At 37.8% G+C, this 14,938-nt stretch overlaps 2 protein-coding genes and 1 non-coding gene across 4 annotated transcripts; 2 read left to right on the forward strand and 1 right to left on the reverse strand.

The window, feature by feature from the left end:
- Positions 1-1,264: 1,264 nt before the first annotated feature.
- On the reverse strand, positions 1,265-3,123 carry LOC119075343 (sorting nexin-20). 2 transcript variants are annotated; one of them, XM_037181772.1, is made up of 4 exons: positions 2,866-3,123; positions 2,649-2,783; positions 2,025-2,512; positions 1,265-1,928 (listed from the first exon to the last, which is right to left on the reverse strand). In XM_037181772.1, coding segments are annotated over exons 1-4 (948 nt in total). In that variant the 5' UTR covers positions 2,867-3,123; the 3' UTR covers positions 1,265-1,604. The 2 variants fall into 2 exon arrangements, with proteins under 2 accessions (XP_037037667.1, XP_037037666.1); XM_037181771.1 differs by lacking the exon at positions 2,866-3,123 and having other exon boundaries at positions 2,649-2,859.
- A 1,732-nt stretch (positions 3,124-4,855) lies between these two features.
- On the forward strand, positions 4,856-6,961 carry LOC119075332 (cysteine desulfurase, mitochondrial). The gene is made up of 6 exons (XM_037181760.1): positions 4,856-5,212; positions 5,295-5,371; positions 5,445-5,656; positions 5,725-5,933; positions 5,994-6,585; positions 6,648-6,961. The coding sequence occupies exons 1-6, from the start codon at positions 5,104-5,106 to the stop codon at positions 6,799-6,801; spliced, it is 1,353 nt and encodes a 450-aa protein (XP_037037655.1). The 5' UTR covers positions 4,856-5,103; the 3' UTR covers positions 6,802-6,961.
- A 1,070-nt stretch (positions 6,962-8,031) lies between these two features.
- LOC119075413 lies at positions 8,032-8,226 on the forward strand. The gene has a single exon (XR_005087386.1). It is a non-coding gene; the product is annotated as a U2 spliceosomal RNA (small nuclear RNA).
- Positions 8,227-14,938: the final 6,712 nt, after the last annotated feature.

Raw genomic sequence — 14,938 nt, forward strand, 5'->3', positions numbered from 1 at the left:
TGACATCAAATTTCAGAACATTGTGTGGACCCTTTGCAAATTGGTAGCCTACATTTAGGAGGAGATTATTCGTTTTTCGATGATTTCCATTTTTTTTTTTTTGAAAAAGGAAAACCATTAAAGCACGCAAAAATGGGTTAATTTTAAATGAAAAATTGGTTTGTTAGTGATAACTCATCCCACTTGGAGAAAGAAATTTTTGCAAATTGTGTAAATTTATGTAAACTCTATGGGTTTCTCCAAATGGGTTAAAGTCTGACTCACAAACCAAACCGCTTAAATGTAGGCTACCCATTGGCAAACGGTCCATAGATAGATGCTATTTGCACCTGGGTGCAAATAGCCATATAAGGACTATTTGCACCCAACTCCAACAAAATCGACGAAAATCACGCCTTTTCGGAAATTATTAGAAAAAAGTTACCGTTTAACTTCAGAAACGTGAGTGGCCTTTTCGTTACGTTTTGCGAAACGGAAAAATCCTCTCGAATTGAGCCTTTTCATTACGTTTTGTAAAAAGGAAAAAGAGTACAGTGTTAAAGTCAAACAGAGTATTATCCGCATTCACAGATGAAAAAGCCTAATTAATAACGCAAAATAGAGTATTAGTGTTCCCATTTGTTAAAGGAAAAATAAATTTTCTGAGCTTCAAAGAAGTACTTTCGTTTGTTGATAGCAAGACTTCAAAACCGATTGTAACGTTTTTCTTATAATTTCCATAACAAAAGCAAGCGTGATTTCCGTTGGAGTTTGGTGCAAATAGTCTTTATATGGCTATTTGCACCCGGCTGCAAATAGTCTTCGTTTAGATAAAATTTGTTAAAAATCGTCTCTTCCGCGTTGAATATACCCAAATTTTGTCAAAAATACTTTTGGTGAAAATTAAGGAAAATATGGAAAAATCTAGGAAAATCTGTTTTTTTTTCTAAAAATAGTCACCGATAACATTTATCGAAATGAAAGCGCAATAGAGGAGTTTTCTCTTATTTGGTCCTTAGACCTTCATTCCACAACGGCCAAAATGAAAAAGCTCTTCGGATATCACCCATAAGGAAAGTTCGGGTCTGTCGATCGAAAATAATTTTGGAAGCACACACTAGAAAGAAACTTGCGTCACACTTCAATTTTTAAAGAATTTTCCGATTAATCTTATCTATCAGAATTTTGATGATTTGATGACAGGGCATGTCGATGTATCTGTATCGTAAATAAATGCGATCATCCAATTCTGACCATACACAAATAGCGCACAAAAAAACTTCCGTCAATAAATCAGTAATCGACACGACCTTTATTTTACGTTACAAAAATAAAATTGAGACAATAAAATGTCACGAAATGGTCACTCTCTTCCATTTGTATACTGAACCTTAAAATTAACTCTGTTATGTGTCGTCATCACCATAAACGTTATGGACATACAATTAATCAGTTGCACATTAACAAAATCTTACTAAAACTACAAAATTGAATGGGAAAGCACCAGCATAAGCTCCATATATAAGCTGCCGTCAGTTCCACAAAGTCGTGATCATCATCGTCATCATCATCATAAAAATATAGTCGTAAAAAATGTCGAATGTCGCTCCATCCACGACCCACTTTCAATTCGTCTCACCACGTGGATCTAGCGCATGTATGGCTTGGGTCAGTGTTTTACCCTTCGTATTGATGCCCTTCATTTCCAAGCCATTTAGTCTCTCGGTGATGAGGGTACTATCGCGTCCACGCTGCCACCACAAATGGACACAGGTTTGAAGCAATGGGACATACAGCACTAAAAGATCCGCGTCCGACACATGGTCGAAGCGACGCAGAGCTATTTCGGCAAATTTTTCAGCAAATGGATGTGGGACAGGTGATGTGGTGGCGGCTGCCAACAGACGGCACAGAACCAGAAGAACGCACTTTGATCGGTCGGTGTATATCTGAAATGAGAATTTTGTGTTTGAGTATTCAATTGTTCCAAGGAAAACGTTGTGGAGACAATCACTCATCCATCTCCACCTAACACCTCGACTCACTTTGTTCAATAGACGAAAGCAATTCTCCAAAATCGGAACAGCCTGTTCATTACGACGCTCATCCAATAACTGGCACGCTTGATCCAATTCGATTTCCTGCAAAAACGCGAGGAAATGTGCGGATTCACGAAGTACAGTCGTCGACACAACATAGTCCAAGAATCGTTCAAACGCGTTACTCCTCTCGGCGATAAGTTCACCGGAAAAGTTGCCGATGAACGCCTTCTTCGGAAAGTCTACTTTCTGCATCAGTTGTGAGTGATCCCGTTTGAGATTTGTGTACAGCTGAAGGAAATGCGTGTACCGCCGTTCGATAACGGCAGAATTTTGTTCGGAAGCTGCTTGATCGTGGCGTATTATGATGTCGTAGACGACGAATTTTTTCACGGACGTGTTACTGCTATCGGGAGGCATAACCCGAGCATACGGTATTTCGAAATGTATTCCATTGGTAATGGCTGGTCTCGCTGCTGGATTTTTCCAAATGTCTAATAGAGGAGAGAGAGGGAAAGAGAGAGTGAGTAAATTTGCATTGAAAAAGTCGCACATCTTTATCACTGCTTTATCAGCTGAGTATTATATCATGGTCAAGCATGTCCGGAACTATAATCCGTTCGCACGTACCTATTACATTTCTGCCATTTGTTCGACTGCCAATTGCCAATGTCCCTTCTTCTAAACCCTCCACCGGACTATCATCGGTTTCATCAATCGATTCAGCATTCGGATTCGATGATCGACGCATCGTAGCTACGTACACTAATTGATAGTGAAGAAAGCACAAACACAAAATTGAAGGTGTGAATGCAAAACAACAAAAGATTCAACTAGTTTGACTCACTAATTGCAACTGGTGAATGACGTTCGCTCTGTGTTAGTATATTGAATGTTAGAATGTTTGTTTTTCCTTGTATGATTCCGATCTAATTAGTCATCGTTTCTTTTATGGTTTTGTTTTTAAACACAAAGACAGCGTACAGTATAAGCGCACACAAATCAGTTTCGGGTTTAAGGTTTTATTATTTCTTGTTTGTTCTCTTTGTTTATGATGCCTATTTCGTGCGAAACGTTTGATGCGTTTGACGGAACTGATGACACATAATAACGATCAGCTGATTTGACGGACGATTCCATCGTAGCCATTACTAAATGTTCGGTTCTCCAAGCCAAATATAGCCGCAGCAATGTTTAGTTGCTGTCAAGGCTGTATATAGACTGTTATGATGAGAGAGAAGGAAAGATAATTCAGACCAGTTATTTTAACTTGCCTTGGGGATCTGTCAAAATATTGAGTATTATGATCGGAGCGAGACGACCAAATTCCATTTAATTATAACTTGCCTGGGGTACTTGTCAAAGTATTTGCTTCTCTTTCATCATAAAACACTCTAAATATATAGTGGAAAAATACAATGACAAGTACCACAAGACAAGTTAAGTATAATTAACTTGTCTTCGGTTTTTTCGCTCTGATCATAACAGGCCATAGAGAGAGAAGGCCGAAGATCAGTTTGCTTTGGGAGACTTGTCATTGTATTTATTCATATGTAGAGTGTTTAAAGGGAATGTCGAGGTCAGTTAAATTAATTCGTTTGTTCTATACAAATTTTGACGTATCACCCGTCGAGACCAGTAAGAAACTGACTTTTTTTCTCTTTTACGCTCTTTAAACACTGCATAGATTGTTAAGCACGAAACGCACACTACACTCCGTTTACGTTATAATAATGGAAAAACAGAACAGGTTTTCATTATTATTTTGAAAATGAGGACCAAAATGAAGTGACTGCGAATCGGCCTTTTGTGAGAGCGATTTTTGTATAACTGGTCTCAGGGCTACACGCCAATACGAGCGAAGTATATTTTTCTGTTAACAGAGTCTGACTCTCAATTTTCATTCAAGAATTTTCAACAGCTGACCCCGAAACAAGTTTTTCATTTAGGCCGACCAAAAACGTCACATTCTCTCACCAGATAGAGAGTCAAAACAACTATTTCTCTCACGTTTTCTTTCATTTGTCGTTCCCAGTGACATCGATTTTCGTTCCCAGTTGTGCAGTGATATCACTTTTCGTTCCCAGCTATGTCAATTTCGTAACGGAATTTGTTATAAGACAAAAACCTCTTAAAAGTGTAAGGAGGAGTGACGCAAGTTCTACTTTTTTTCATTTCAAAAGTATTGATATAAGAAAGAATAATGGTTAACGCACCGATAAGCAAAAATTTAACTTCACAACTCATTGTTGATCTTAAGAAAATTCCACGACGAATGGCTGATGATTTCGGTCTCACTGCATAACTCAACGAGTGCTCACTTCTCTCTGTAGAAAACGATCGATTTTTCACTTTTATTTTCATTCATTTTAAATACCTCAATCACTCATCTATACTTTCCTAAGGTAGTGTGGAGGAAATGCCCAAGGTAAATATATGGCATGGCACGGATAAATCAAGAGATGGCGTTTGTATCCAACTTTCGTGCCACCGCATATCTGATTCGGTTGTATATGACATTATCTCCACACTATAACTGGAAAATAGTTGCTCACTTTTTCAGATTTTTTAAAAAGTTGGAAAAAGTGAGAAAAGTGAGTGAGAAACATCTCTGCGACCTAAATATAATTAGCGGTATTGATTCGGTATAGGATCACGTATTTTGAACAAGTCTTTAGGGAGTTTATTTTGTATCAGGTTCTCGGAAACATTTTCGGAAAAGAACTTATTTGAAATGTATTATCGAAAAATCAATTTCAAATTATTGTTCCTGGGAAATTTTTACTGCTTCCACGTTTTGGAAGGTCCGAACACGTTGGAACACTTGTTAGTCCTAAGTAGAAAGACCTGACTATACTACGTTATACATAACATCCTTGAAAATGTAGAATTTTTTAAATTTACATTTACGCAGGCTAAGGACAAACTTGGTTATATGAACAACGCTCACAACCCTCACAACACTGCTACCACTTTGACAGTTCTAATCATATATCAACCTATACGTGATAGATATACGTCTTGTTAGTGTAACGAGGAATTTGTTGTGAAATAAAGTCAATTGTCGAAAATACTGCAATTCATAATGTATCGATTCTACCGGACAATTGGTCTTATTAATGTTCCACGACCTCAATTACTGAACTCTACGTCAATTCCACAGAAAAGCGTCAAACAACGGACCCTGTCGACAGGTTGTTTATCATTTTTCTATCGAGATTGTTCCGGGAGGTTATGTTGTTCGAGTGTAACACCATCGCAATTGAATATTTTCAGAATCGAAATTCAGTATCAAAGATGAAGTGCTTAACGGACGGCCATTGTATCTAGATGCACAGGCGACCACTCCACTGGTAAAATTACCTTTTGATAGATTTGTTCGGCCGAACGGTTTGTCAACGAAATCTTTCTGTTTTTCCCGAAAAGGATCCTCGCGTATTGGATGCAATGTTGCCATACCTCACTTCATATTATGGAAATCCGCACTCCAGAACGCATGCCTATGGCTGGGAGTCGGAGAAGGCAATGGAGAAGGCCAGAGATCAAATAGCACATTTAATTGGTGCGGATGCAAAAGAGATTATCTTCACGTCGGGTGCGACCGAATCGAATAACATTTCCGTTAAGGGTGTTGCTAGGTATGTCTAACACTTAAAGGGCTTAGTTCTGTTAGTCCGTGTGAGACTACAACCCTTATGATCAATAGGTTCTACGGCTCTAAGAAGAAGCATATCATCACCACGCAAACCGAACACAAATGCGTATTGGATTCATGTCGAGCACTGGAAGGGGAAGGATTTCGAGTCACATATTTACCAGTACAACAGAATGGAATCGTCGACATGCAGACGCTCGATGAGGCTATCACACCGGAAACGTCGCTTGTATCCATAATGGCTGTGAACAATGAGATCGGTAAGGCATTCACTGTCGTCGATTCCAACCGAAATAACTTTTGAACGAAAATCCAAACAGGAGTCAAACAACCCATCTCTGACATCGGAGCACTGTGCAAATCGAAAAAGGTTTTCTTTCACACAGACGCAGCGCAAGCTATCGGCAAAATTCCCATCGATGTCAACGCAATGTCAATTGATTTGATGTCCATATCGGGCCACAAAATCTACGGACCCAAAGGAGTCGGTGCCTTGTATGTGCGCCGACGTCCACGAGTGCGATTGGAAGCGATTCAGAGTGGTGGTGGTCAAGAGCGCGGTCTACGAAGCGGTACCGTTCCGACTCCACTTTGTGTGGGAATTGGCGAAGCGTGCGAAATAGCCGAACGTGAACGGGAGTACGATCATAAATGGATGGAATTTCTGTCGGAGCGGTTGATTGGCAAAATTACTGCTGAATTGCCGCAAGTTATTCGAAACGGTGATCCGGTTATGACCTACCCGGGGTGTGTTAATTTATCGTTTGCATTCGTCGAGGGTGAATCGTTGTTAATGGCACTGAAAGACATTGCGCTGTCGTCTGGATCAGCTTGTACGTCCGCTTCGTTGGAACCGTCGTATGTGTTGCGAGCCATTGGCACTGATGAAGATTTGGCACACAGTTCGATCAGGTGAGTGACACAACCGTATACACCATTGACCGGGTCTGAAAACCATTTTGATTGTCCGACAGATTTGGGATCGGTCGATTTACAACAATCGAGGAGATTGATTACACAGCCGAGAAATGCATCAAGCATGTGCAGCGTTTGAGAGACATGTCACCGTTGTGGGAAATGGCTCAGGAGGGAATCGACATCAAAAGTATTCAATGGTCTCAGCATTAGCGTCAGTTACTTTCTCCCATTATTTTTTTGTATTGTACATATAGACAGTGGATACTGATTACAGACGCTGGTCCATAGGACCAGCTCACAGAGACAAGAATGTAGAATATGTTTCCTTGATTTTTTTCATTTTTAAAGTGACAATAAAACGGTTACGCATTGAAGTGGTGTTGGTTTGATGATTTTGATTTTGGCACACATGGGATGAAATCGAAGAGCGAAACCTACACTAGAAAGTCTAGAGGTCACATTTGACTCACATTCCCTACTTCAAAAATTAATTTCTGAGGACCACAAATAGCATCGCCCGAGTAACCAGCTCTGGCGGAAACTGCATTGTAGAGATGAAAAGAACCTCAACCGGATTCACTTTTATCGAATTTCAAACATTTGATTCAGAAATAATTCTGGTTCCTCCCGCGTTCAGAAGACACCTCGACCATATCTTCCTACTACAATCTGCGCCAGCGGTTCACAAACCTAACTAAAAAAACAAAATTTATCCAAAATGTGGGCTATTCCGTACGGTTGTCAGATTGGAAATATCTAAGCACAATGCCACAAACGATTTGTAATCTGACGTGTAGCTGGTATATCTTCTCTAGGTAAGCCACAATGTCTGTCAGATAAGTTAACGTGAGTGGAGACGAAGGTACCTATTGCAGGATATATTTACATCTCTATTTTGTTAGTTACTGTAGTCACCTATCTCGTATGTCACTAGTATCATTCTCATACATCTCTCAGCGAGCGTGATACAGGTCCAACAATGCAAAAGTTAATCTGCCATTTGTTAAGCAATTTTTTTGGAGCAAAATTTTCTTTGTTACAATTTTTGAGATCAGACTCAGAATGCATCACTCCTAGCGATATCAGTTGGCCTGTAAGTCAAGAATTAGCAACTTGCGTCAACTAACAACTCAGGCGAGAAAATAGTGATTTTCTTTCCTCCGCTGAAACATCCGCATGCCTCAACATAAATCCAATAAAATTCAATGTAACTACAAACAAACAACGTTATGCTCGCTCATGGTTATTTTCAATATCAAACATTTGTTTCCTACGTTTACACATGCAGCGCAGCAGAACTGTGTATGTTGTAGGTATATATAACATTATATACCCATCAAACAAATTTTCGATACGAATTTCTTCGAACATTTTTGTTAATAGTCGCTAGACTTTCTCATGTTCATTTTTATGACCTCGGTATGGCGGTGACGGTACGGTATCGCTTCTCGGCCTAAAGGCTAAGATCAAAGTGTAGTATCTGTTCTTATTAGCTTAATATCTAATAGATCCCCTATATGGGGACATATGAATATTAAACTTATTTTTGAATACAGACGAAGTGCTAGGAGCTTGCTCCACCTTTGTCACGGGTTGGCCAGGTATTGCAGTACCGCCTGGATCGGCCCAAATAAACTTTCACAAAAAACAAAAAATTAATCAAATTGCTGATTATCGTGTGTGATATTTCATTCCACTCATACGCAATTAGTTGAGATGATGATGGTGTTATTGCTCAATCTTTTCAATTTATTGGTATCATCGTAGTGTTATAGGGAAAGGAAACCGGAAGGCTTTTGGCAATACCGGTTTTCGGTAATACCGGACCCTGTAATACCGGTATTTCATCAAATTTCTATTTCTCGTTAAATTCCAAATATAATCGAAGAAATTAATGTGTAGAATCAACTCACTGTGCGTTGGTAGAATCATTTCAAACAGTCTTAATGCAGATTACTATTTTGTGTACTTCGTGTACCATGTATATAATACTCATTCGCGCTTATATGTTCAAAGTTCACCTGTCGATTTACAAACTCAGTGCCAGATGGCTCTTCTATCAGTTAGTTCACAAGGTATAACACTTTCATTCAAACATTCCCGAACGGTTTCGGAATCGGAACCACAGTTATTCATAAATTGTTCTGAAGTACGTGTTATGTTTTGTATGAAAATATATAGTACTTATGCAGTAACATGCTGCAAAGATAATATTTACCGTTAAATTTTCGATATAGTTCTATGAGGTCTCTCTCTAAGGAGCTCTTATTCACAAAAAACTGAACACTTTCAGATGAAATTTTTAGTTATTTGTGTATCTGTTTTGGACGATTGTTTTTAGGTAATTTCGCGAGTTGTAGCCCGAACGAAGTGAGAACAGAGAAAAATCTCAAAACTCCCTCATTTTCGGCCCCAACACATGAAAAGAATATTTTCGACATAAGTATTTGCCATTTTTAGCAATTTTCCTCAAATTTATTCTATTTTCTACAGCTCGTCGAGACCTTTCCAAAGAACGCATATTTGTTGAAATTGGACCATTTTTAGATGAAATTTAAAAAAATTCTCTCAAATTTATCATTTTTTGTAGGTATAGTTTTATGCAGCGCTGCAGCTATTGTATGTTAAAATGCGTAAAAATTCCGGTATGTTTTGAAAGAAGTGAAAATCGTCGATTTTAGCTTTTAGGAAATATCAAAAGGGCCTATGAAATTTTACTTCCCAACTTCCTACACCTACCTTCAGTTCTTCATATTTCCGGAACGAGTAATGGAGTGATCCAAATGGCACCAAATTTCATCCTATTTCCTAGTACTCAAATAAAACTAGCAAATAGAATGAAATTTGACATAGGTAGGTTGCGTGATGGTCTCGCAAACTATATCCAATTTCCAGACAATTATTTTTTAAAAGTCGGTATTAGCGTTTCCCCAAAACTTTTACTGGATTTTTTTTTTCAATTTTGAAGCCATTTTCCCTGGCGATTTCAAATCAGATTTTCATAAATGAAAAGTCATTCAAAAGCTACGTCACAGAAGTTTAATTCTTGTTTATTGGTTGGTTCGTTTGTTTGTTTATCTTTCTATAGAAACCCCTGTGAAACTTGAGTCACTCTAGCTCATCCGTATCAAAACGTTTGATCGAAAAGTGTTGTCTTATATTGTATATTTATCTGCACGGAAAGTTCGAATTTATTTGGTTTAAGGTCAACGATTGCCAACAGCTGTAATAAATAATAGGAGCACCGTCGCGTCAGCAGCAATGTTTATTTAGGTGTAGCGTAGTTGGATGTAGCGTTTTGACGAAAGTATTTGGTTTTTTAAGGCCTGCGGGTAGGTTCGATGCAGAATGGTCCACTGGACACGAAAATACCAAAAAAAAAGAAGTTCGAAGCTTTCTAAAATATGTGACTGGAAAGGAATATAGTCGTGTCATAGCTCATTTTAAAGGGAATTTCAAGAGCTTTCAAACGAATATAGACTCGACGTAAAGATTAACCTGGTTGCAGATTCGTTTAATAAATGTAGTTAGGTTGCTAGAGAGAAAGAAGAGAGCGCACATGAAAATGTAAATTAATCCAAAATCAGTCAAAACCACTCAAAAGAGGTGGTTTTAACAAAAAAATTCTGCGTCGCAAGTGGCAGATGATGACTGTTCAGGAAATTGTTAAAATCGAAGTTAAAATGAAGACCTGAAAGAATGGACAAACGAAAAAAGGCCGAATCATCTGTCTTCAACGCGGGCTCCAACTCTCGCACACGGTTGAATTTTTTACTTTCGCACCTTGTCATTCAATGTACTATTTTTCTTCAAGTTGATATTTCAAACAATCTGTAGTGATAGTGTTACACAAAAAGCATGTATTTGTCAAAATTTATGTGTCACCCCGTCACCCGCCTTCATGAGTGTCTTAACCTGTTCTTTCAGAACCTTGATGAAACCACCTGCATATTTTTGCAAATATTTTCAATTATTTGTTTCTATTTTTAACGCATCATAAAATATTTTTTTTAATTGAACAAATATCTTCCAACACGTATCTGGGCAATTCCATTTAGGTTAGTTGCGTTACAAATTTCGTCATTTCTGTGTCGCTTCTATTTAGGATTAGTGGAACTGCTTCAGTTATGTAGAATATAGAATTTACGAAGTTAATTTTATTGATTGTAATATTTGTTGATTGAAAAGATCGTTTTTTACTGACTGCGCCGTATGCGAGCTGTCTTTTTTTTCGCTTTGAATAAATTCTGTAATTTTTCTGAAATTACGAAATTTATCGAACGCAGATCTTTTTTCTATGTTCATAAATACCACAGGTACAAATAGCAAGCGCTGTGTTGTTTGGCTATTTGTACCCGGGTACCAATAGCAAGCTCTGTGTTGTGTGGCTATTTGCACCCGGGTGCAATTAGTCACTCCGTTGTTTAATCAGATGAAACTCATTTTCTTACATCGCAGTACCAATTTTATCTTTCTGCATTAGTTTACGTTGGCTTACGCCATCATTAACCAAATTTTTGGTATAAAAAGGGATACAAAAAGTGGTCTCTTCAGCAGTTCGATTTGATCAATTGAATAGTACATACGATCTTGACTTTTAGTTAATTTTAGTGTTAATTGCTTTCTTACGATCCTTCTCTTTTTTTCATTAGTTCGCTTGAAGTGACAATCTATATTTAAATAGAACACAGAACAATGAAATTTTTTACAGTAGTCGTGCTGCTGATGCTTCTAGTCGTAAGTGGTTGAACAAAATTGATAATTTGAACAGAGTTGATCATTTTTGCAATTTAGATTGCCAATGGTGCTTCAGAGGAGCCTGTATCAGAAACGTTACTCTTGGTGATGAACCACCTATAGCTGTACAGCTTTTGCAAAACGTAGATGGGGTAGCTACATTTAGTTTAGACTCACTTGCAGTTCTTGACGTTGGTGCCAATAGTGGTTATGCGAAGGGCTTAAATGTAAAGATTTTGCCAAAAGATGACGATGATCTAGCTGCACTATAGCTGTTGGTGTTGATCATGGGTAGGCTTGACAATGAAATAAACGTTGCTGCAGTTGTTGGCAATCGTTGACCTTAAACCAAATAAATTCTCTTAAAATTATATTTAATTATTTCAATTTTATTGGATGCAATTGGTTTCTTTATTTCTTTTCTTCGCTGTAAGGTAGATCTTACAGATAGACACACTTTGCGAAAACTTCGACCAGCTTATATGAAATTTGAAACCAATGGCTCACCCATTTTTATGAGTTATATCTCGTCTGAAAAGTTTCTCCAGACTTTAAATTCTGTAATCAATTTTTAGACCTATACTGGAGTCTTATTCGCGCATACGTTTGTCGAGTTCGACTCCCTGAGTAAGGGGAAGGCTATTGTGGTTGTCCAGAGATACCAAATCAGCAAGAAAAAACATATGCTACGGCGACATTGACGGATACGAAGTGCAGGATATTGATTCAGAACATTCTATCTGACCCCATCTACATCGATACCGGATTCAAACAGGGAGACCGCTTATCTACTCTTTTCTTCAACAAAGCATTAGAAAAAGTAGCTAGAGCACTGTCGATTAACTGGAATGGAACAATTTTTACCACATCCAAACAATTGACGGCTTTTGCGGATGACACGGACCTCTTGGGTAGAGGCACAATCAAGGTGAAAGAGAGTCTGGTGGAAATGGACGAGGCGGCAAAGAAAGTTGGATTGGTGATTAACGAAGACAAAACCAAATACCTCGTACTAGATAGGAGTCAGGGATCCAGAATGGGACAAAACATGACCATGAATGGGACAAAACATGACCATGAATGAGTACATTGAGGTTGTTCAATCTTCCAAATATCTTGGTTCCACTGTCAACGTTGCTAACGATCTGGATGAAGAACTGAAAACCAGAAAGGTGCAAGCTAGTAGGTGTTTTTATGCATTGAAACACCTCTTCAGAAGCAATCTACTAAACATTACCACGAAGTATCGGCTATACAAAACTCTGGTTAGGAGTGTTGCCACTTATGCCTGCGAAACCTGGACTTTAACAGTAAATCAACAAAACAGGCTGAGGTGTTTCGAAAGAAAAATTCAACGCTCTATCTGTGGACCAGTCAAAGTGGACGATAAGTGGCGAATCAGAACAAATAGCGAGCTCATGGAAATTTTTGGTGCTGAAACAAAGCACCTAGCAGGATAATAGAGGTTTTTACACGTCAAATAGAGTAGTATTTTGATACCAATAATACCATTAGCAGCCTTAATGGTAATTTTGCAATGACATTAAGAGAGAAAAGGTATGGAAATATTCGCATACTTCGATTAAAGTACTACTCTATTTTTTTCTATTACCCTGCTAGGTGCTTTGGCTAGGTGCTTTCTATTAACGCCAGCAATACTGAGAACAATTTGGAACCGTTTTTGCATAAATTCTGTGAAAAATTATAAAAATATGATTTTTCTCGTACCATTTTCTACACACTAGAAGGTCATCGAATCTGCAACCAGGTTAATCTTTACGTCGAGTCTATATTCGTTTGAAAGCTCTTGAAATTCCCTTTAAAATGAGCTATGACACGACTATATTCCTTTCCAGTCACATATTTTAGAAAGCTTCGAACTTCTTTTTTTTTTGGTATTTTCGTGTCCAGTGGACCATTCTGCATCGAACCTACCCGCAGGCCTTAAAAAACCAAATACTTTCGTCAAAACGCTACATCCAACTACGCTACACCTAAATAAACATTGCTGCTGACGCGACGGTGCTCCTATTATTTATTACAGCTGTTGGCAATCGTTGACCTTAAACCAAATAAATTCGAACTTTCCGTGCAGATAAATATACAATATAAGACAACACTTTTCGATCAAACGTTTTGATACGGATGAGCTAGAGTGACTCAAGTTTCACAGGGGTTTCTATAGAAAGATAAACAAACAAACGAACCAACCAATAAACAAGAATTAAACTTCTGTGACGTAGCTTTTGAATGACTTTTCATTTATGAAAATCTGATTTGAAATCGCCAGGGAAAATGGCTTCAAAATTGAAAAAAAAAATCCAGTAAAAGTTTTGGGGAAACGCTAATACCGACTTTTAAAAAATAATTGTCTGGAAATTGGATATAGTTTGCGAGACCATCACGCAACCTACCTATGTCAAATTTCATTCTATTTGCTAGTTTTATTTGAGTACTAGGAAATAGGATGAAATTTGGTGCCATTTGGATCACTCCATTACTCGTTCCGGAAATATGAAGAACTGAAGGTAGGTGTAGGAAGTTGGGAAGTAAAATTTCATAGGCCCTTTTGATATTTCCTAAAAGCTAAAATCGACGATTTTCACTTCTTTCAAAACATACCGGAATTTTTACGCATTTTAACATACAATAGCTGCAGCGCTGCATAAAACTATACCTACAAAAAATGATAAATTTGAGAGAATTTTTTTAAATTTCATCTAAAAATGGTCCAATTTCAACAAATATGCGTTCTTTGGAAAGGTCTCGACGAGCTGTAGAAAATAGAATAAATTTGAGGAAAATTGCTAAAAATGGCAAATACTTATGTCGAAAATATTCTTTTCATGTGTTGGGGCCGAAAATGAGGGAGTTTTGAGATTTTTCTCTGTTCTCACTTCGTTCGGGCTACAACTCGCGAAATTACCTAAAAACAATCGTCCAAAACAGATACACAAATAACTAAAAATTTCATCTGAAAGTGTTCAGTTTTTTGTGAATAAGAGCTCCTTAGAGAGAGACCTCATAGAACTATATCGAAAATTTAACGGTAAATATTATCTTTGCAGCATGTTACTGCATAAGTACTATATATTTTCATACAAAACATAACACGTACTTCAGAACAATTTATGAATAACTGTGGTTCCGATTCCGAAACCGTTCGGGAATGTTTGAATGAAAGTGTTATACCTTGTGAACTAACTGATAGAAGAGCCATCTGGCACTGAGTTTGTAAATCGACAGGTGAACTTTGAACATATAAGCGCGAATGAGTATTATATACATGGTACACGAAGTACACAAAATAGTAATCTGCATTAAGACTGTTTGAAATGATTCTACCAACGCACAGTGAGTTGATTCTACACATTAATTTCTTCGATTATATTTGGAATTTAACGAGAAATAGAAATTTGATGAAATACCGGTATTACAGGGTCCGGTATTACCGAAAACCGGTATTGCCAAAAGCCTTCCGGTTTCCTTTCCCTATAACACTACGATGATACCAATAAATTGAAAAGATTGAGCAATAACACCATCATCATCTCAACTAATTGCGTATGAGTGGAATGAAATATCACACACGATAATCAGCAATTTGATT

The sequence above is a fragment of the Bradysia coprophila genome, unplaced genomic scaffold, assembly GCF_014529535.1.
Source record: "Bradysia coprophila strain Holo2 unplaced genomic scaffold, BU_Bcop_v1 contig_200, whole genome shotgun sequence".
Lineage (NCBI taxonomy): Eukaryota > Metazoa > Arthropoda > Insecta > Diptera > Sciaridae > Bradysia > Bradysia coprophila.